The following is a 23,186-nucleotide window of genomic DNA, read 5'->3' as shown; positions in this document are numbered from 1 at the left end:
ACAAAAACCTAAAACTCGAAACCAGGCCTCAACTTTCCCCGCTTTTCAATTCTCAATTTGTAATCCCCCAGCAGTCATTCACATCTCCCTTCATTAATCATTATAATGTCTATTTTATTATTTAATGTTTTCAATTTATTGGTACTACAGCCATGCTCGTATCACCGCCTACATGCTCAAGTTTCTACGGCTTACATAAGAAAAATTGATTTTTATCCATACCCCTACTAAATGGCACATTTTACTTGAGAGTTGATATTGAAATGAGACAACCATGACGGGTCAAGATGTGGTCTATTCCAAATATTTCCTTCTCTATTGGCATTTCATTCATACGCTAATTCAAGTTCCGGCAACATACAATCTCACCCTGCTAATGGGCAAATGCAAGTGATCATCACGTGCAGATGCAGTTGATTCATTTGAACGAATAGTGATTAGTGAAAACAAATTTTGATGCTCGTCATGCTAAGTAGCACCGAGAATATATCGATAACATGTAAATCATGAAACATTAAAGGAGTAATTCATGATAATAGTAACATGGAATGAAAACAGAGTTAGTAGTGTGGTCATTTATTTTTGTGCAACCGCTGCAACCAATACCAAAATGGAGAACATGCACCCCTGAAAGGTTCAATCCTGCACTTCTGGCTTCTTTGCAGTGCCTTTAAGGTACCACCCCAAAGCCCCAAGCATTGTTACAGTACCAGCTACAACTGCATAATTCCGGTACTTGTCAGTTGAAACTCTGTCAACTGATGTTCCAGTATGTCCTGAGCTACTTGGTTTGGCATCAGTTACTGAACCCCCCGAGACTGCTTCTGATTGAGGACCCTGAATTAGAGTATATAGTTACCATTAAGTTCAAAGCCGATACTGAGACAAGCAAAATGCATACACAACGGTAGAACAATTTCTTGCAAACAAGTTACAGAAACAGAAAGTTACACCCACGGGAAAGTGACAGGAAATCAAGTAAAATCAACATTGTAGAGTTATTGTCCTTATGTTAGAGACATGAGTGGGATAAAAATGGAATGGACTTTCATTTTAACCTTACAAAATATCCAACCCATAGGTTAGTTGAAAAAAAAGGTAAGTGAAACACATGATCGATAGTAAAGCAGAAGGGTTATGTAAATAAATAATGATAAATTGGACTTTGTTGTTTTTAGTACTTAAGAGAGGAAATGAATCAAATTTTTAGTTCAATTTATTTTTTCTGTTAATTTTGCCAAGAAGCTACTACCATAATAGCCCAATTTATCATTTTAGCAAGCACCAATTGATGAAAAAAATGTCATTTCTCTCTCCTTAGGTCACCTTACATAGAATAATATTTCATTGATTCATACAATCTGCATGCTAGATGAAAGCAATCTTTGGGCACAGACAAATAGTAATCAAGTTTCATAACCATAGCAGGATGTGTTAGGACTTGTAAGCATTTGTTTCTGAAGAAACACTGATACAGACAGTAAATTAATTATGGACTTGATTCTAAAATGTTGCAAGATGAACCACCATTCTTACTATCTTATCTCATGGGAAATGATCTATCATGTAAAAATGAGAAGGTAGATGGTAAACTTGGTGCATTCTTGGACTCCACTGATTAACTCAATATGTTGACAGTATTTCTTTATGGGTGTTTAATGTGCAGCCATGAGCCAAGGATATCATAATCTGTGTACACAGAATACTTTTCATGCTAAGATGTGATAATTATGCTGAAACTAAATTTCCAAACAAAGGGGTGGTGAACTTTTCTTTTTATAGAAAATGTGTTCTAGACCCAATTACAAGTTTCCTTATACCAAATAACAGTTTAACATTTGAATTTAAAAATAAAATAATAAATAGGTGTTGGGCATACTAAATTTCCAAATAAAGGGGTGGTGAAATTTTCTTGTTTATAGAAAATGTGTTCTAGACCCAATTACAAGTTTCCTTATACAAAATAACAGCTTAACATTTGAATTTAAAATAAAATAATAAATAGGTGTTGGGCATCGCATATGCATTGATGGCCTTTGATATTTGAGTTTTTTTGTTGTGTGTAAATGTGTAATGGCTTTTAAATGGGTAAACAAATCAGTCTTAGATGAGTTAGATCATTGAACAAACAAAACCCAGAATGTATCCATTACATTCATTTGCCACAACATAAAACTGGTAAGAATCCTCAATCAGAAAATAAATGCAGAACAATGGTTTGATGATCCAATAATTAAGTGCTTTCAAGAAGTTAATCAAATATTGCACTGAAATCATAACAGATTGAAAAAGAATAAGAAGAGAGTATTATTCAAGAACAAACCTTGCGAGCAAGCTTCTCCAACTTCTCTTGCTCAGCTTTCTGCAATACAGAAAATAAGTAAACAACATATATGTTATTGTCAAGCACAAACCTCTACCAATGTAGACAAACACTAAAAACAAGAGGTAGCACCCTTCTCTACAATAATTGAGTGGATGGGAAAAAGAAATGGATTTATACCTTTACATTTTGACCAACATGTACACAAAGACGTTAAGACTAACAGAGAACAAAAGTGAACAAATAATTGTTTCCTTCTGTTAGAACTTAGAAGTTAAAACCTAAGGTAATAGGAATGGCCCTAACACACTGGATAAGACTATCCATAAAATTCCAATAGATTAGTCAAGGCCAAAACAAAACAAAAATCATTTAAAAACCTTAATGCACTTCAGAAAATAATAATTTAATGTTCCTCAACATGTGCAGAGGATGCATAAAGTAGTCTTTACTAACATCATATTTGAATAAAGAAATATGATGTTAGTAAAGACTACTTTATGCATATTGTGTCTGCAATAAAAACTCACTATACTTTCTATGCTGGATGCCGCAACTATCCCAAAAGCTTAAGTTGTTGAGTGAAAGCACATAAATAGTTTCAGATCACATATCCCTTCTCACAAAAGCTCTTTGGGCCTGAAGCATAGACAACGCACAGGTCTACCCAACCTTGTGCTGAGATTTAACCACTTAGTCACAAAGGCTCTGATTCCATATCATAAACCAATTATTCCAAAATGTTAAACCGTTGGGAAAAATCACCGAAATGATTTTATATCTAACAATACCAAAGCTAATATAGTCCAATTTATACTTCATATAGAACTTCTTAACCCCTAGAACACCAAAGCAAATCCGAATTACGCAATACTCATCCCTAAACTTAAATAAATATCTCAATAGTCAATTCTCAAACATAACAAGCACAAACAACTGCACCACAGGCAAAAAAAAATAATGCTAAGGAAATTAGAAAGGAAAAACTTCTGAACACGCAAATTTGCTCTAATAGCAATACATTACACTAAAACTTTCAATCGAGAGCACAATAAAACCAAGCTTTCGAGGTTACCTTAAAGTAAGCATTCTCTGCAGCTTTTTCCTCCTCGCTAAGTATTTTCCCAGAACCACTGCTAAATAGCCTTCTGGATCCGTACCTTGCAGCCACACGTGCAGCCATTGGAGTTAGTTAAATCTTCTCCTCTTTCTGTAAACAACACAACGATTCGCAAGGTTAATTTTACATTAATTAAGAACAAAGGCACGCTAAAATCAGAGCTCAATTCCACATATTCCGAAACATTTCACCGAAACATCAATAATTTGATACAAATCTCATCGAGTTTTCCAACAAATGGCGCTATTTTAATTAAAGACGAGAAATGAAAATCTCGTGATTCTAGCTTTGAGCATTGCATTTTTTTGTACAAAGTTCATAGACACAGATTCGCGAGAGCTAGAAAATCCGGTCCAAATATTATTTGAAAAAGTTTCTATCGAAAATAATAAAAGAATAGGAAAAAAATTACCAGACTCGGTTCAGTGGAGAGCGCAGAGAGAGAGAGAGAGAGAGAGAGAGAGAGAGAGAGAGAGTTAGCAGATGCAATGTGTGAGTCGTGTTTGTTGTTGAGGCGCTTAAGAGTTTAGACCCTTCCCTTGAGGTTGACGGTTCAAATACGGCACCGTTTGGATTTACTCTATTCCGCCCTTGCACTCTCACGAAGGCTTGTTTTTTAGAATAAAAAAAAATAAAATAAGATAAATAAAATATTCAGAAGGTGCGATACAGTTATAAATTGATTCCTGAAACAAACATACAAATTTAGTGTTTATAGAGGAAAAGTGCGATAAATTGATACTACTAATAATTTAATAATAAATTAATCTTTAAATATCAAATTAATCTTAATAAAATATTTATTGACAAATTAATGGTTTTAACATTAGAAATTTAATGATAAGATAATTTGTTAATAAATTATATTTTTTTATGATTAATTTAATATTAAGTTATCAAGAAATTAATTTATTACTAAATTATTGGTAGAATTAATTTATTATATTTTTTTTATATTTAAGCATTAAATTTATATTTTTCATATTTTATGAACTAATTTGTCACCATATCACATATTTACTCCATAAAATAATAGTAATGTTCACACTTCTATTTTTGTTTTATTCAAGCTCTGTCTGTAGACAAATGTTTGTGAAATATAATTTTCCGCAAATTAAAATCGTTTTCTTAAAAAAATTTATAAAAGTAATTATTTGTTTAACTGAATTATTGTTCTAAATTTGTATATTGTTATACATAGAATTAAACAAATATATAAAATTGAAAAATCTCAAATTGTAATAAGTTTTTGAAATTTAAAATTATTTATAAACAAAAATATAAATAGTAACAGACAAATGTTGTTTGAAACATACTTAAATTAACACAAAATATATCTATAAAAGTTCATTGGGGAAAAAGTTTCCATAAAAATATATCTATAAAAAATAAAGTAACACAACTGAAGTGAAATGCTTCTATATTAAAAGTCCAATCCTCTTTCAGTTGGTTCTTGATTAATGACAATTTTATTTATACATCTTTATAGAATTATAGTCGATGCTTGAATTCGTCCATCTTAGGTAGAAATAACAGTATTTTTTTGTCCTAGTTTATGAAGAATATGAACATAAAAAAAAGTAATTTGATGAATAAAAGAAAATATGAGTTCATTGATACGGGCTACCTGCTAATTTAGACATATGACTTAATTAAAACGATATATAAACTTATTTCCATTTTTTAAAATTATATATGATTTACTTAAAACGATAAAAAAAATAACTTTTTTTTTATTTAAATTACATTCCTTTTTAAAGAAAAAAAATTAAAATCACATCAAGACAAACATGACATCTATATCTATATAAGAAAAATGGAGTATAGCAAAATGTCTATTGTGCTCATGGCTGAATGATTGGCATGTGACATTTTTCTTGATTTTTTGGTCATTTTGTCTCTTCCTTTGTTTGCACTGTTTTGTTTTTTGTTCTATGTCGTTTTCTGATTGGCGGATTTCAATTTTTCATTTAATTTCACTTAATAATCAGAACTATCATCACCACATGTCGCTTCCTGATTGGTGAATTTAAACTTCCCATTTAATTCTACTTAATTTCAGAACTTTCTCTCTCTTGCATTTGTGTTGCGTTTTCTCTTTCTCCATCTTTCTCTTCCTCATTCTTTTCCTCTTTTCTTCTCTTCTCCGCTTTTTGTTTCCCCTCTATTCTTTTTTTTTTTTGAAAATTATCTTGTGTCATTTTTGTTATAAGAATTGTTGCTGATTTTGTCCATTTCATTTATTATTTTTGTAAATATGCTTAATGTTGTATTTTAGCTTCCAAAGGTTTTAGGTGCGCCGACTCGAGGTTACTACTCTGTTCTTTTTCGATTTTTTTTTATAAAATTATCTTCTGCCATTTTTGCTACAAGAGTGGTTGCTGATCTCTTTTTGTTTCTCTTCTGTTTTTTTTTTTGTTTTTTTTTAATTATCTTTTGTCATTTTATTGTTGATTTTTTGTGGTTTGATTTTTGGGATAGGCTACAGTAACAACGACGGTGCTGAAGGTGACAGCGCTTTGCCCATGCAAGGGTTGCAACAATAGAATTCACAGGGTAGTTGTCGGAGAAGTTAAGATGAAGATAGAGGTTCTTCTATTTTGATTTAATTCAAACGGTCTTTATGTTTTTTTTTTGTCTTTTTTTGGTTGTTTGATTTTTGGGACAGGCTATAGTCACAACGGCGGTGCTGACGGTAACACCGCTTTGCCCATGCAAGGGTTGCAACAATAGGATTTACAGGGCGGTGTTGAAGAATAAAAGTGTCATTTTTATCTATTTATTGATTTGACATTTATTTTTTGTTTGTGTTTTTTTATTGCCGTGTGTTGAAATGGTGTGGCGTAGGAGTTAATGACGTTTGCCGCTGATCTTTCTCAGCCTTGCCACATTTGCCTGGCAAAATCAGGTTTTCATTTTTGATTCTAATATTACTTCAGGTTTTTATTATTATTATTATTATTATTATTATTATTATTATTATGATTATGATTATTATTATTATGATTATCATTACTCAAGTCAAGTGACCATGACTATGCTAGGGTGTTGTCTACGATATTCCTGTGATTCAAATTTGTCTTCTGAATCAAGTTTTGTGATTTTAATTTTGTAGGTTAATTTAGAATATCTTGGTAGAGTTGTGTTCAACACAAATGACAGGAACTGATTCAGACACAACTATCATTGATGGTCTGGGTGTTGCTGGATGGGGAGTTAGTGGAATAGAAGCAGAAGTTGCAATGCTTGGCTAGGTAAAACTAACATGCTAAATTGTTATAGAACCCTCTGAGTTACTTTTAAAATTAGAGAATTAAATTAATTTATTCTCTGAGTATCTCTAAAAAATTCCAATTGTCTCATTTCTTTTAACAGTATGCATGTTGTTTGTAAAAATGTATAAACCTGTGTAGTTTTGACCATTGGAGGACTTATTGTAAGAAATATTTATTTATCTCATATTTTTGCAGCCCATGAGCATGGTCCTACCAGGTGTTGTTGGGTTCAAATTATTAGGCAAACTCTAAGATGGTGTCACCGCTACTGACTTGGTGTTGATTGTTACACAAATGCTAAGAAAGCATGGGGTTGTTGGCAAGTTTGTAGAGTTTTATGGTAAATACTAATTTTGCTGATACCAATTTTCTTTTTCTGTGTTGCAGGATTTTGGTGGTTGTTTTGACAGTATGTGAGAGAGTTGGTGATACTTTTATATTTAGAATAATTTTAATTTTACATACAATGGAAACAAAATTCATCCCGTGATTCAAATTTGTCTTCTGAATCAACTTTTGTGATTTTAATTTTGCAGATTAATTTAGAATACCTTGGTAGAGTTGTGTTCAACACAAATGGCAGGAACTGATTCACACACAACTATGATTGATGGCCTGGGTGTTGGTAGAATAGAAGCAGAAGCTACAATTTTTGGCCAGGTAAAATTGACATGCTAATTTGTTATAGAACCCTCTGAGTTACTTTTAAAATTAGAGAATTAAATTAATTTATTCTTTGAGTATCTCTGAAAAATTCCAATTGTCTCCTTTCTTTTAACAGTATGCATGTTGTTTGTAATAATGTATAGACATGTGTGGTTTTGACCATTGGAGGACTTATTGTAAGAAATATTTATTTATCTCATATTTTTGCAGCCCATGAGCATGGTCCTACCAAGTGTTGTTGGGTTCAAATAATTAGGCAAACTCCGAGATGGTGTCACAGCTACTTACTTGGTGTTGATTGTTACACAAATGCTAAGAAAGCATTGGGTTGTTGGCGAGTTTGTAGAGTTTTATGGTAAATACTAATTTTGTTGATACCAATTTTCTTTTTCTATGTTGTAGGATTTTGGTGGATGTTTTGACAGTATGTGAGAGTTGGTGGCTGTTTTGGTACATAAGATTTATCTCTTACTTGAATTCTGAATTTATTTTTTTATTTTTTTTCTTTGCAATTTAATTTTGCTTTTGGAGACATTACCCTCTTCTGAGTTCTGATTGATGTATCTTTTTGAAGTTGAAATATTGAATTGAATTAGACACTAGCCTTATTTCAATGTTGTGCATGTGCAACATGGTGCTATAAAGCTCCTGCCATGTGTAGCCCATCCCTAGCCCCCCCTCCCCCCAAATCTTTCTGCAAGCATATAACTTCAGGCCATTTTTGCACTTTTTTTTTTCACAGAAGTTTAATTAAACTATGTGCACTGCCAATGTCTTTCAATCTGTGAGATTTTTTGTTTTGTTTGTAGGTAGTACGTTGTCACAAATACGTTGGATCTACTAAATTGTGCCACCTACTAAGTAGTTCAATCTACACTGCTGTGTTTGGAAAGTCATTACTCTAATCCCAGTCGTACCTGTTGTTATTTACTGGGATTTTTTAGGTATGTATTTCTTTGACTCACAACACTGATAACTACATGTTTCTTTATATATAACGTGATGTATTATGTAATCAATTATGATCATTGAGAGTGAACCTTAGTAACCCGTTTGAGATTCTATACAACGATTAATACGGAAAGTTTGCATTAATCGATGTATTGAATCTTGAATTGTCCGTTTGGACAGTTTGGGAAGACTAATTTTTAATAGTAGATTATTACGTATAAGTTCATTTTCTTTTCTTAAATTTGTCAACATTTTTGTATAGTTCATTTCCCTTTGTTCTCCGAGTGCATACTTGAATGTGGTGGATGATAATATGCCACCGCTTTCATGTCATGTACTTGGGGACTTAGGCGAAATGCTACCAAAATTTTGATAAATTTAGAAAAGAAAATTAACTTGTAGTATTCAATCTACTATTAATTTTTTTTCCTACATGGGTTAGGGCCACACCTTTAATTAAAAAAGTGAGGTTTACATGCATGTTAGATAACTTCATAAAGTCGTGCAACAAACGAAAAAGATGGATCGAAGTTGGATGAAAGCATCACACATTAGTGATGACTATGGGAATGGGGTGGAACAATTCCTCCAATTTATTGAAATGCATGCCCCCAGCTTGCGCGGGAAATATTTCTATCCTTGTGTGAAATGTGCCAATGGTAGACATCAGTCGCTAAATGAAATAAGGTCACATCTAATATGTCACGGGATCATTCCAACTTACACAAAGTGGATATGGTATGGTGAATTGCCAAACAATGCATCAGTCTCTCACACTGAGTCAGTCGAGGTAGACATGGGTTGTCGTATAGAAGACATGATTCGCGACCTAGGCTAGGATGGTTCTCATCAAGCGCATGCACCTTTGAATGAGAAAATAGAGATTGATTCAAAGATTCCTTTGTATTCTGGGTGCACAGCTTTCACAAGGTTGTCTACGGTGTTAACTTTGGTCAACTTGAAGGCATGATTTGGTTGGAGTGACAAGAGCTTTACTGAATTGCTTCTGCTATTGAAGAAATTGCTTCCTGAAGATAACACGTTGCCCAAGAGTCAATACGAGGCCAAGAAGATCTTATGTCCAGTGGGAATGGAGTACCAGAAAATCCATGCATGTCCAAATGATTGCATATTGTATAGAAATTAGTTTACAGAAATGCGCACATGCCCAACATGTGGTGTATCCTGCAACAAGGTCAACAACCATGAAACAAGTGATGTTGTAACAGTAGAGAATAGTCGTTCAACAAAGGTTTGTTGGTATCTTCCAACAAAATCATGGTTTAGGCGATGTTTTGCTAATGGACATGATGCAAAATAGTTGATGTGGCATGTTGAAGGTCAAAAAATTGATGAATTGCTACGACATCCTGCTGATAGTCCACAATGGAAGGCATTCAATTCTTTATATCTTGATAGTGCAGCTTCCTATTTAACTACATACTCCAGACATGCAACTGGCAGAAGGTAATTGGCTTTGTTGCAATGATTGCACAACAATACAGTCTACTTTGGAGGTTGTTTGAATCTTTCATGTTGATTGTCAGATTATTTTTTTCCCGTTATATTAGCAAACATGGTTATTTTAATACCTCAAATTACAATAATATGGACTAAAGTGACTGATATTGTTCAATAATTTTAGGTTGTTACTCTTATAATTATTTTGGTGGTTTTGGATCTACTTTTAATATGAGCAACTGGTTTTGTGTCCCTGCAACTTATATTTCCTTATCTAGATTTGTGTCCTTGCAAGCATAGCACTTTAACTATTTATACTTCATTCTTGTTGTTGCTGAGAGTAGATGTTATGACAGAGTTAGGTCTCTTAAAAGGGAGGTACAAAGAGAGATTAGACAAGTCTATCAACTTTCTGAACATAGTGAGGATTTCAAATCCACTATAGAGTCATGCTCAAGAAGGTATGTGAGTTATTTGCAATTGCTTCAATGTAAAATGCTTATGTTCTGCTATCTTATTTGTGGAGTAGATTTTTTATTCTTTTATTTTCAACCAGCTAACTTATATTCTTGTTCCTGTACTCTGGAAACTTGTATTCAACCTTAGCTTTCTCATTTTTAATGGTGTTTAGGGTGCATTTGAACTTGACTGCACAGTTTGCCTAGTTGCAATCAAGTACAATAAGATTTTTGTAAATGCTTTTTTGAATAGTCGAAAGTAATAAGGACATGCTTGTCATGCTAAATGTTTCTCAAACACTGTTTATTGCTGTGATAGACACGTTGCATTTCATGCTTTTGCAGGCAATCATTCACTATGCATATGTAGCGGCTAATGACATCCTGGGCAGTTGTTTGTGATGTTTGGTGGTTGGAGCCACAAAATCTGAAGCCAGGAGAGACGCCCATTAAGTTCACACAGAGGTAAATACTGTTGATCCTCATTGTATGCTGAGATATCTTTGTTTGCTTTCTCTTGCTCTTGAGATAGTCTTTTGTATTATGTAATTGTGCAGGGTGACAGACATAATCTTAGTGGGGTCAGTGATATATGATTGTCATGTTATGTTTCAGTTGATCATGAATCCTGATGTTGCTCAAATGTTTCTTAATAGTCTCATGTTCCTACCAATCCCCACAAATACAAAGGGGAATCAATAGCATCATAGCAAGTATGTTCTGTTTTGTTTGCTGTCATGCTTGTTCTATGGGGCCTAATTCAAATTTCATAATCTCATATGTCATTGATATGGATCTTTAAGTGCACTCTAATAATTGTGTGCTCAATTAGTCTAGATGGATTTCTCCAAATCTTACTCCTAACTTTACCAGCACATAGCACACCCTCATAGAAGCTAGTCTTTTTGCATAGAATTAAGTGTTCCTTGGAATACACTTATTTTTTTCATGCACCTGTGGCATTTTTTTATACTGTTTGAGAATGTTCGTCTTGATCATGTTAAGATACAAGTTCAAAGAAGCTATCTTCTTTTGTTTGAATCACTTGTTGGGAGAGGATGCAAACCAAACATTAGTTCTTGAGTAGAGTTATGCAAAAGATAGACATATTTGTGGATATTAACGGCGAGTACACTATTTGCTGTCAGAAACTACATCAGCAGCATAAATATAGACAACATGTGAATGATTGCATTTACATATATTATTAAATTGATATAATAAAGAAGAGACAATTTATCCCTGCTAAATGACTTTACCGCGGGGAAAAATGCATTCTTCCTCCCATCCTTATCCGAGGAATATATATAACTAGAACAATTCTCATTTTAAGAATCATATATATCAAGATTAAAAGTTAGTTAGTAATCACATGATTACTTAAGAAGGTCGTGCATTTATCTTTTAAACTCATGCATTCAGATATGATCTAATAGTCTATAATTATTGTTCTTAGTTCTCATTTAAACCGTAAGTAACTTCCTCCCTGTCCATGTTAATATTCAGTACTTCCCTGGACTTGTACTTTCTATAACTATTTCAAAAAAAAAACAAAATACTAGCTTGTGCATCTCTTATGTGTTTATGTTATTACTAACTTTTAAGGGCAAATTTTTTAACAGAAAGCTGATAGAACATTCTTGCTTTTTTGCTGTTGTTTCAGTTTCTGGTTGCAACCCTTCATACCTGAATGACGGAACCAACATGGACTTGTTTGTGTCAATAAGAGCTCATTTGTGTTGATTTGCCTTGTTTTCTTTGGACATTTTTTATTCCAAAGAAAAGATCCATTGGACCTAAAGATCCTAATCATACCATGTAGTAAAACACAGGCCACCTGATCACAAAACAAGATGTTGGCATGGCAAGTTTTTTCCTAGACCTTGGCTGTTTCAATAAGCTTGAACATCATTTGTTGATTTGATTCACTTGTCTCTTAACACCACTTGACACCAATCATAAACAAAGGGAGCTATGTTTGCACCAGAAACACTATTAAATAATGCTGGGAACTGGACTGCTAATAATATAGTAGAAAAATTTGCTATACTTCAAATTTTGTTAAATTCTTGAAATCGTCTAAGTATATCAAATAGCATGTAAAGTTTGAGACAAGAAGACACAGAATTGGGGAATATAGGGGAGGTACATTATTTTGTTCTAATTGAATTGCTTTTTGGTTACAACATACATGTAACTTATGAATGACAACTCTGGTGATTTTAAGTTTGAAGTAGTCATAGTTTTTTGCAGTAAAGGTTGTAACCATGCAACATGATGATGAACTTTGGGAACAATTAATCAAGCAATGCGTTCAGAAACCTGACATGGTATAATCATAACAACTAAATTTTATTCAAATAAAATGCTTGACTGCACATTTATGACGTGTTACATTTAAGCTTCTGTATAATGACTAGGATTACTTATTACTCTTTAACCATGTAAAGATTACCTCCTTTTTGTATTTAATGCTTTATATAGTTTTTTTAGATAAAAGGATAAGCTAATGCAAGGAAAAAAATTATGGACCTCCTTTTTTTATTTTTATTCAAAAGTTGTAAACCTTATACACTAAAATTTATTTGTATTCATCTAATTTTTACAACTGTGTTTTACAAACCGAAAAAGGAAGAGACAAATAACTAGCCCCGTATTCTATTATTTACATATATTTGCTCTTTTTCAAGCTGCTTTTAACTTCATTCTTCTAATTAATTAACAGGTTGGTCAATGCTTTATAATTTTGGCTTTCTATGCGAGATTTACATATATAACTACTTCATACCAGGATCTTGTCATAGAGGTAAATTAATTATTATCCTTACATACATAACTACTTCATATAAGGTAAATTATTTTGGTAAAACTTATCATTGATACTTGACAATAATAATTTTGAAATTATTACTCATTCTTTGGTTTTACTAAATTTAATATTATATAATTATATTTTTTGATTATTAGTAATATACATAATTTTATTACTCATTGTTAGCTTTTACTTAATTTAATATTATATAATTATATTTATTGATTATTAGTAATATAGATAATTTTTATTACTCATTGTTAGGTTTTACTTAATCTAATATTATTTTATTATATTTATTGATTATTAGTAATATAGATAATTTTTATTACCGATTCTCAGTTTTTAGAGGGAGTAAAAAATTCTTCACCGAGAAAAAGAATACTAAAAAGTTTTAGGGGCGAACACACATAAATACATAGCTAGCCTAATAAAAAAATCTTATATTTCTTTTGAAGATTTTTTTTTGAGTAAACAAGAAAAAATCAATAGTAAAGACTGTAAAATAATTTGTCGTGAAACTAAAAACTATAGTAAAATTAAATGACTATTCAAAATGTTTTATAAATTAAATAAGGGTTTCAATAAAAAAATTAAACCATAAAAAGTTTATACTAATAAAGCTAATTAATTAGAAAGTTAAATAAATTAAAAAATTTACGTTTGACAATCAGCTAGCTGACTAGCTCCACCACCCTATAAGAAGATCGAAGAATACACCCCAAGAAATAGCTAGCTATCGAATGAGCATGGCAAAGGTAAACAATATGAAACACGGTATAATTTCTTTTTACTAAAAACATAAAAATGGGTGCTTTGTTTTTAAGTTGAGAATAATATGTGTCATCCACATATTTAAAGAAAAAAGTTAAATTAAAACTTAATTATATGTTGCTTGCATAGAAAAAAGGTATTGAATGTCTGCTATGATGACAGTAATGCATATGCAAAAGCAAAACTCTTTCATATTTTCTTTAATTTTCTTCTCTTCTATATATTAAACACAAAAATTCTAAAAAATTCATAATATTTTTTAAAAGGAAAAATTAAAGTTGAGTTTCTTTTCCTTCTGATCATGATCACAAGTTTATGTTATCTTCAGAATTTGCACACAATTAATTAATTGCATCCATGGAAACAGAAACCAAGTTGGTTGATCTAACTAAAAAAAAACTTTTTTTTCTTCATAAATTTGCTTTCTCTTTCCCGGCCTCCTCTTACTGTTGATACAGGTCCAATTTTCAACTATTATTATTATTATGATCTAGAGTTTGATAAATTCCGAATTATATATACTTTATAAATAACTAAAATAATTAAGTAGTACCAAGCGTACGTAGTTTAGACAAGATCACAACCTTATGATATAAAATAAGCAATACTTGTATGAGAGGAGTTTATTTGGTGTTCTGCATTGACCGGAAGAAGATGATGATGAAGCAGAAACACATTGCAGAATAGCATCACATGCTTCCAAATATGTTCCATTACAACTTACAAGCGAGTTTCTTTCAATTCAAGGGGTTTTCAACTTTCAATATATATATATATCAACCTCGCACGAACTTCTGTTTATATACTTCACAGCGCGTGTACAGCTTCCACTCCCTATTAATTCTTTTCTTTTTAACAGAAGCAACTTAATTATAAGACTTCTAGGAAAAAAAACTATAAAATACGTCTTCACACATTATGAAATTTACATCTCTAACCACATTTTTTTTCTTTAAGCTAGTAGTTTATTTAATATTTGTTGGAAGTTGGAAAATTGTGGAAATTCCTTTCTTACTCCTGGACATGAGAACCCCTATAACGATCCTTGCACTACTATGAAGTTGGTATTCTATGATGCGGTTTCCACGATGGTGTTACGAAAATCGTCGTCATTTATGAGGCAATAACACTTTAGTAAATTCCGTTTGTATTTCAACGACGTTTTTGTTGAAAATGACATCAAATTCGCATTACAAAGACGAGTTTAATGGACACCGTTGTTGAACTGGATTATTCAAAGATGGCTTTTATAAACACCGTCTTTGAAATTGAAGTAATTTAATTAATTTTCATCTTTTTCCCTCGCTCAATTGTACTACCCTAGCCCCTGTCTGAGTCATTTTGTGCTCTTTGTCTCTCTTCGTGTTAGTTGATCGTCGTGAAGGCTTTCCAACACTGTCGTGGTTCTCGTCGACGGTGATCGTTAAAGGTCATTTTCTAGGTCGTCGTTGTTGTTGACGGTCATTGTGAAAGATCATTTTCCAGCACCAGTGTGGTTTTCCAGCACTGTCGTGGTACCATTTGTGTTTAGTTTTCCAGAAAGTAAGATACCATAAACTTTGTTGTTCGTTTTGTCCATGTGTATTTGTCTGTTTACTTTTTTCTAATTCGAAAGGTTTTTCAATGGAATAGTTGAGGGTCGAGCTCAATAGAATACCTTGTCTTATGACATTTGTAATTTACAAGTTGTTAGTAACCCAATAGAATACATTGTCTGACGACCGTCTTAGAAAGTCACATTTCTAAGACGGTGGTTAACTAACGACTGTCTTAGAAAGGTATCTTTCTAAGACGATGCTTAGCTCACGACCGTCTTAAAAATGTACATTTCTAAGATGATACTTACCTCACAACCGTTTTAGAAGGATATATTTCTAAGATGATTGTTAGCTAACCACCGTCTTAGAATGTTACATATCTTTCTAAGATGATTTTTTTATCACTACTGGAAAAAAACGATTCTACGACTAAGCAACGTCTTAGAATGCCTACTTTCAAAGACGTTGCTGAGGTAAACACCGTCTTTGAATGCCTACTTTCAAAGACGTTGTTGGGGTAAGCACCGTCTTTCAAAGTAAACATTCTAAGACGTGCTTACCTCAGCAACGTCTTTGAAAGTAAACATTCTAAGACGTTGCTGATGTAAGCATCGTCTTAGAATGCCTACTTTTAAAAACGGTGCTGATATAAGCACCGTCTTTAAATTGAATATTATTTTTAATTATTTTTAACACAAGATCAAGGAGGAAGAATTTGACATATCCAAAGATCAAACAATACTTTCTGAATCCCTACACAATGTTTACAATAATAACAATGACCTCAATCTTGACACCCAAGATTAATTATTCTAAACTACACAAAATAGAGCTCAATCTTGACAATAATAATATCTTCATTTATTTTCTGACCTTCCCCTAAAACCAAAATAGAGCTCAACAAATTGCCTCCAACACAAAAAACAAAAAATCATGGATTTAGCAAGATCACTGAGGGAGGTAAGAGTAAAATAGTAAGGCAAAAATCCTTAATTGTTGATTGCCACGAGGACCACTAGAACATGATGCCAAGACTTCCTCAGTCAAGATCTGAGAAAATGAAAGTAGGCATATAATATGTATGTTGAGTCCACAAATCAAGTAGTTGGAATAGTAACTCCTTTGAACAATCGTTGCACCAGCAGTTCCCAATATCCTATATGATTCAATTTAAAGCATAACCAATAGGGAGAGAGTAGCAGCACAAATGATTTTACAATGATCACTCATTCTTTATGTGGAGAAGATAACCAAGATGATTCAATTCAATAAAAAAAATCTACCAATCTGGTTCTAATTCATGAAAGTTATCAATCTATGCCCTGAAGTGACTTTAACCTCCATGCTGGAATTAGCAAAAGATCTTTGTACTTTACTTCCTTACTAATTCAAATTTGACAAGGCAAACTACAACAAATTCCTTCTATAAGAGTAATCTTTAGAAATGGGCATGGCCTCACAGATAATTTAAAAAGAAAATCTCTTTTCAATTACAAAAAGTTAAGTGCAATAGCAGGAATTAAAGGATAATTTTTAACCCTTCCTAGAATCATTTTCATCCTCTTTCTCACCTCTCCTTTTATCCATTTCAAAACAAAAGCATATAAATTTTGTTACAAGATATAAAACAAGCATTCATTTGCAAGACTATGAGTGACATACCTGAAAGATCAAGGACAATTCCCCAGTAATTGACTCAACATTAGATTCAAAAAGCCTGTTAAGAAGGCCTGAAGAAACAAGTTCAAGTAGAAAGAAAAAAAAATCAATGATATAAAGTTAGAAATGCAAAAGTTAAAACAAGCCCTTCCTCCCTACCTCACACACGTATTCGAATTTGAGTATATTCTTCAGGTTTATTGCCAGCACAAGCTCTCAAGTGAGGTGCTATATATTTTTCTTTGGCTTTCTTTTCTGGAACTTCAGCAGGACCATCCCCCAACTTCAGCAGGAGTAGAAAGATTAATTATTCTTTGACTAGGAGACCAAGAACTAATAGTGGAAATAGCCAATATAGCCACTGATGGTGTTGACTAATATGCAGTTGTCTCACAAAGAACATGATAGATAATAAAATATTTTTTTTACTTCTATCCTTATAATATTAATGATAGATAATAAAATTTATAATTGAATTAACAATAATATAAGAATAATTTTATAAAATTATTAGTTATTATTATTTTATTTATTTATGATTTTTCTTGACATGTATAAAATATCTTAATTTTAGAAGGAAAAGAGTAATAAAAGACTTAATAATATAAGAATATACATATTTTCTTACCTTGGCTCTACCTAGAGCCAAAGTGATCAAGTATGCAGTAAAGGACATGAATGTCCCCTTGGCTGTTTATTTATAGTAAACAATGTTTAACTATAGTAATAATCTAATCCCTTAATTGTAGGGATAATAATAATCAAGCTAAATATTAATCAATTAAATAAAAAATAGTAACTAGAAAACTAAATCAACAACATAAATAAGGAAACAATCCTAATGTAAATAAAGAAACAATCATATCAGAATTATATCTCAACACTAATTATAACAAATATCAATAACATAATATATTTTCTTAAAGTTGCTATCATGCGCACACTCTTAAACACCTGAAATTGGTTGAAAGTTGAAACACTACTTACTTAAGAGGGTCAAGTGTGCTCTCTCCCACGTATGCAATGGCAGCAAAGTGCATCACGACATCAAATTTATGGATGGAAAATTGAAAAAGGCCCCAAAATAAAACAATTAACAAATAGAACAAAAGAGTAAAATAGCAGTCAATTTACATATACAAACAATAACAAGAAAGGATAGAAAAATTACAGAAAATAACATTTCTGTAAGAAAATTTTCCTTATAAATCCTCATTTTTCTTTATTCTAATTTCTTTCTTTCTTATATTAATCTGACATCACTTGCAAAGTGCAAACACCAAACCAACAAATTTAGAAGGAGAACCCCAAAAGAGCATAGGATAGTGATCAGTAGAAAACTTATCACAGAGCTTAGTATTTATCTGTGCTACCAAAAAATTGAACAGGAAGTAACCAATCACCAAGGCATGTTTAGTATAAACATTAAACCACACCTAATTAAGTAAGATAAGAAGCACGCACCTTTAATCCACAATCTACCCTTGTAATTAATATTATTCCTGGATGCACTACATCAGGTTCATTAAATAATCTTGCAACCTTTTCGTAGTGAGGTTGCATTAAAATTTCAGTGAGATAATAGTTATTAGTTTAAATGTTCATTAAAAAAAGCCCAAAAAATAATCATCATTTTTAGCAAACAATATACCTTATAATTCCTGCATGCAGGGCACCTGAGAGAATCAAGGGACACAACGAGAATGAGAATTTCTTTTACCTATATTTCATTCTTTTAAATCTACTTATATGCAGAAAAGAACTTGGAAAACAAATATTCCCAAGGAAGGCAAGAGTTCAAGTTCATTTAGAAGGTAAATAAGTTCTTTTGAATTTTTGTTCTCACATTAGCATTTTAACTAAGAGAAAATATAAGATCCAAACACGCTAGCTACTACCAATTGGTTTAGCTTCTTAAAATCCAAACACGCTAACTACAAATGATCATATCAAGTTCCAATCCCAAAAGGATTTCAATGATATGCTGCAGTGAAAACCAGACCATGTAAGTTTATTTTTCTTTGGAATGAAAACATCAAAACAATCCTGAAGAAGTTCAAACTTAGAAGGGTAAAACAAGAAGTTTTGTTTTTTGTATGTAAAAGTTTGGAAGGTTAAAAAAGCATAAAAACAACAATGAAAAAGGGTAAAAGAAGGATTCAATAAGTTTGGATACTACTAAACACCACAGAACTAAACCAAACAAAACACAATCCCGCCAATTCACCAATAAATTTGAAACTAACAAAGTTAATGAGAGAGAAAGTATCCCGAAATGAAAGATCCAGAGAACTCCAAAAGAAAGAAAATCCTTGTAAGATACAAAGCAAAAAAAAAGGCTTAAGATTGCTCACAATCATGGCCATATTTTACCCCAAAAATAACATAGCAAACGACAAGCACATGAATAATCAATCATAGTGGATCAAGGCAAGAAGGCACAAGGGAAAAAAAGAAAAAAAAACCCACAAAACCACTTTCAAAAAGCAATTAATTTTCTCATTTGCATCATGTTACGCCTCTCCTACTTTAAGTCATGCAATTCATTTTCTAGATACCACTCAGAGCATATACGAAGTGAATGGAAATAAAGAGAGGATGTAGATTCTTACTGCAACACCAATAACAAAGATATAAAGGTCTGTTGGCGCTTCATTCTGCAAAATCACATCTTCCTTTAGAGGAAAATACTCGACCCTCATCTCTGTGACCTTTAAATTTTCAATTTCAACAGTTGAAGACATGCACATAAAACAATGTTATTAAACTAACTATTTTCATCGGCCCTCATTCTCACCTTCACACTATTAACTTCTATTAAGAACTAATACATGACATATACCGAAAATTCCACTAATCAGAGAACAACATTTGGAAACTAACTATTTTCCTCATTGTAGCATGTTTACAAACACCTTCCAGGCTTGTAGTATACTCTGTAGTTTTAGCTCACACGGCGCATGCAAAAACGCTACCGTTTCATAGTTCCAGTTAGTCATGAGTTACAAAGAAAAACAAAATTCATAGGAGATAAAATGAAAAAAGCAATAGTCAAAAGCTTGGTGGTTTAATAGCCTTACCTCAAAAGTCAGAACCTTTCAGGCGTATTCTTCCTCTCATTAACTCTCTTGCTTGGCACAGTGTCGTGTTTTTTCCCTCGGGTCTTATGTTACTTCCTTACTCCTGACAGCACGCATCCATTGTTGAGGTTGATTCCAGCGATGGTGCAGATCTTACGATTTTTCGACGCCGGAGCTAAGAAAATGTAAGAATCTACAGAGAGAGATAAAAAGAAAAGGAGAGAGTGAGGTGTGAGAAGAAAAAGACAAAGAGAGTGACGCGACGAAGAAGTCGAGCCGCCATGCGTGAGCTCCTTCAGCACTGCGAGAGAAGAAGCGGAGGCGACGAAGAAGCAGGAACGACAGAATGAGAGAGAGAGAGGGCCACTACGCTACCCGATAAAAGAGAGAGAAAGTGAGAAATTAAAAATAATAATCATTCAAAGGCGGTTTTAGGAAAACGTCTTTGTTTTAAGTATTCAAACACAGTTACGGTACCACCGTCTTTAAAATATTCCTGATATTTACAAAATTGCCATTATTATACAATCAAAGACGTTTCTTTTAAGACCGTAGTAGATACTGCGTAGTGGAAAATAGATTTTTTAGTAGTGTATGCAACTGTCGTCGAAAGTCTTAACTTTTAACAACGTTAGCTTAAAAAATGATTCAAAATCGTTTTTGTATATTTTTTCCACCGTCATTGTTTATTTTTTTTATAATAGTGTTGATAATGTTATCAAGGGACGTGTCAAAACAAAGATTAAGCTGTTTTTTTTTTTTTACAAAGAAATAAGGGGTGAGTTTGTTTTGCAAGATTATAGAAGACTTGATTGCACAGAAGTATTTATCCAATGTTTGTTTTAAACAATAGTTAGAGGACATCACAAAATATATATGGAGGACATGACTAAACAAAAGTCTAAAAATTTGTAAGTCAAAATTATCCCTCCTTTTCCCCTTTCTCTTCCACATGTTCCTACACTGCCACAACCTGTTGAGGAATATATGCTGCAATTCATCATGAACAGGTGCCATCAAGTGCAACATGAAAGCTAGAATTCATCACGAATAGTGCACAGGATTGAGAATTTTTTTCCGCAATGAAGTTGGAGAATTTTGGCATGTGCTACACTTTTTTTTCCTACTTGCTAGAAGGTTGATATATATTTGAAGCCATGCGATTTAGATGGGTTGTCCACATTTCCTTGCAAATATTCTTAGCAAGAGCTACACTTGTCGAATCAAGCAATGGTATTCTCAACAACAAACTACTTGCAAAAATTGGGTATTTGTCCATTAGATATTAAAGTGATCAATATAGTATAAACTATAAAAAAAGAAGAAAGAAGAAGAGGTCAAGACAAGAACGAAGATGCATAGTCGTCCAATCCAAAAGGAGGAAAAACATCAAGTGTGTTTAAAGAGGGTATTTCGGTAAATTCCGTTATTTCGTTTGTATTATCCATTGTCCATCAAACTACAAACATGATAAAAAAAATTGTCATATAATTTAGTTATTTGTGTTGTATTGTTCTCCTTGTCCTATAAATTCTATGTTACTTCTTAATCTAAGTTTAAGACATTTTTTTTTCTACCATAAAACTCATCCATATCACAATTTCTAATTAGTTAAAATGTGAAGTTTTTCACACTAACAGTGATTTGAATAGTGTGTTTCATATGCATTTTAAACACATTGTAGATCAATCTATGTGTACTCAATAAAATTATTGAGAGTAACTCCCTTTTTATGTTAAAAAAATATAACCGTCCATTTCTTTTACCAATATTTTTTAACATGTAAGACAATTATTTTTTTTATTAAAAACGGGAAGAAAAAGCCTAGCCATTGGCCTCTTCAGTCTCGTCACCACTCACTGCTCTGTTATAACCTATTTTCCGTTACTCTCACCGTTGCGAACCTTAACGGCATGGATCCATTCGGTCCGAACCGATTCCCGAACCGAAAACTCTCCGCCACGGAACGCTTCCTCGGCGTTCCATTTCACGCGCCGCCGCACTTCTCAAACTCCGCCGCCTCCTCCAACGACGAGCTCCTCGAGGACGACGTCGTTTTCTTCGGCGGCGACTACGGCGCCGAACACAACCACCACAGCGCCTCCACTCCTTCCTCTTCCTTGTCATTGTCTTCCTCCGCCACTCCGAACAACAACCTCCACAACCATTCCCACGGCATCCTCGCCGCGCTCCCCGAGAACGAAACCTCGCACAACCTCCGAAACGTTTCGCAGCACTTCCACAAGGCATCAATCTCTTCAATCTCGTCCGCCTCCTCTTCATCCTCCTCCTCGCGCGTCATTCCCGCCATCCCGCGGCCTCCGCCGCCGGCGCAACCTTCGTCCGTCATGTTCCACCAGTCTGCGCCGGTGAAAGTCCCAATCCTGTCGATGAAGGCGCGGCGGAGATACCGCGACGTCGATGACGACGACGAAGACGGCGACGAGGACGACGAAGAGGAGATGGTGCCTCCGCACGAATTCGTAGCGAGAAACTCAGCGCAATCTCCGATGCTCGCTTATTCGGTTCTGGAAGGGATAGGGAGAACGCTGAAAGGGAGGGATATGCGTCAGGTTCGAAATGCCGTTTGGCGCCAAACAGGTTTCCTCGGTTGATTCACTCAATTCAAAATTCTTCGATTAGGGCTTAATTTTAACTCATTGGTTGAATTCTATTATTATACTGAGTCTGAATTTGTCCAGAACTCGTGCATTTCCCTATCTAACGAAATTCATAGGCTTCCCTCACTCTCTCTTTTGATTTTCTTTCTTTACCTTAAGAAAAATGTGAAATATGCGCTTGCGTGACAAAAATAATTAACAATCGTGGAATGTTGAGAGAAAATGAATTTTAGTTTTTCGATGAACGAGTGTCCAACTCTAGAGGCTCTGTTATCATGTCACGATATAACAATTTCATGAGTTTTAAGTAATTAAGGGAAGATTAGTGAATGATTTTATATTGACAATTTGACATCTATTTTCTAGAAAGAGTTATGTAAATTGGTTTTTAAGATGTTGTGGAATGCTGATGAATATGAAAGTAATGTAAGGGTCTCTGTTGGATAAG

General features: G+C 33.2%; 2 protein-coding genes across 2 annotated transcripts; one reads left to right on the top strand and one right to left on the bottom strand.

The window, feature by feature from the left end:
* Positions 1-295: 295 nt before the first annotated feature.
* On the bottom strand, positions 296-3,993 carry LOC114376245 (uncharacterized protein At2g27730, mitochondrial-like). The gene is made up of 4 exons (XM_028334254.1): positions 3,856-3,993; positions 3,399-3,533; positions 2,324-2,362; positions 296-837 (listed from the first exon to the last, which is right to left on the bottom strand). The coding sequence occupies exons 2-4, from the start codon at positions 3,504-3,506 to the stop codon at positions 637-639; spliced, it is 348 nt and encodes a 115-aa protein (XP_028190055.1). The 5' UTR covers positions 3,507-3,533; positions 3,856-3,993; the 3' UTR covers positions 296-636.
* Positions 3,994-21,934: 17,941 nt separating this feature from the next.
* Positions 21,935-22,864, top strand: LOC114375179. Its single transcript, XM_028332939.1, has one exon. It carries the CDS (start codon positions 22,031-22,033, stop codon positions 22,730-22,732), a length of 702 nt encoding a protein of 233 aa, XP_028188740.1. The 5' UTR covers positions 21,935-22,030; the 3' UTR covers positions 22,733-22,864.
* The last annotated feature ends 322 nt before the right edge of the window (positions 22,865-23,186 follow it).

The sequence above is a fragment of the Glycine soja genome, chromosome 11 (genome assembly GCF_004193775.1).
Source record: "Glycine soja cultivar W05 chromosome 11, ASM419377v2, whole genome shotgun sequence".
NCBI classification, from domain to species: domain Eukaryota; kingdom Viridiplantae; phylum Streptophyta; class Magnoliopsida; order Fabales; family Fabaceae; genus Glycine; species Glycine soja.
Note: the sequence above shows the minus strand (reverse complement) of the source record. Positions and strands in the feature narration are given on the sequence as shown.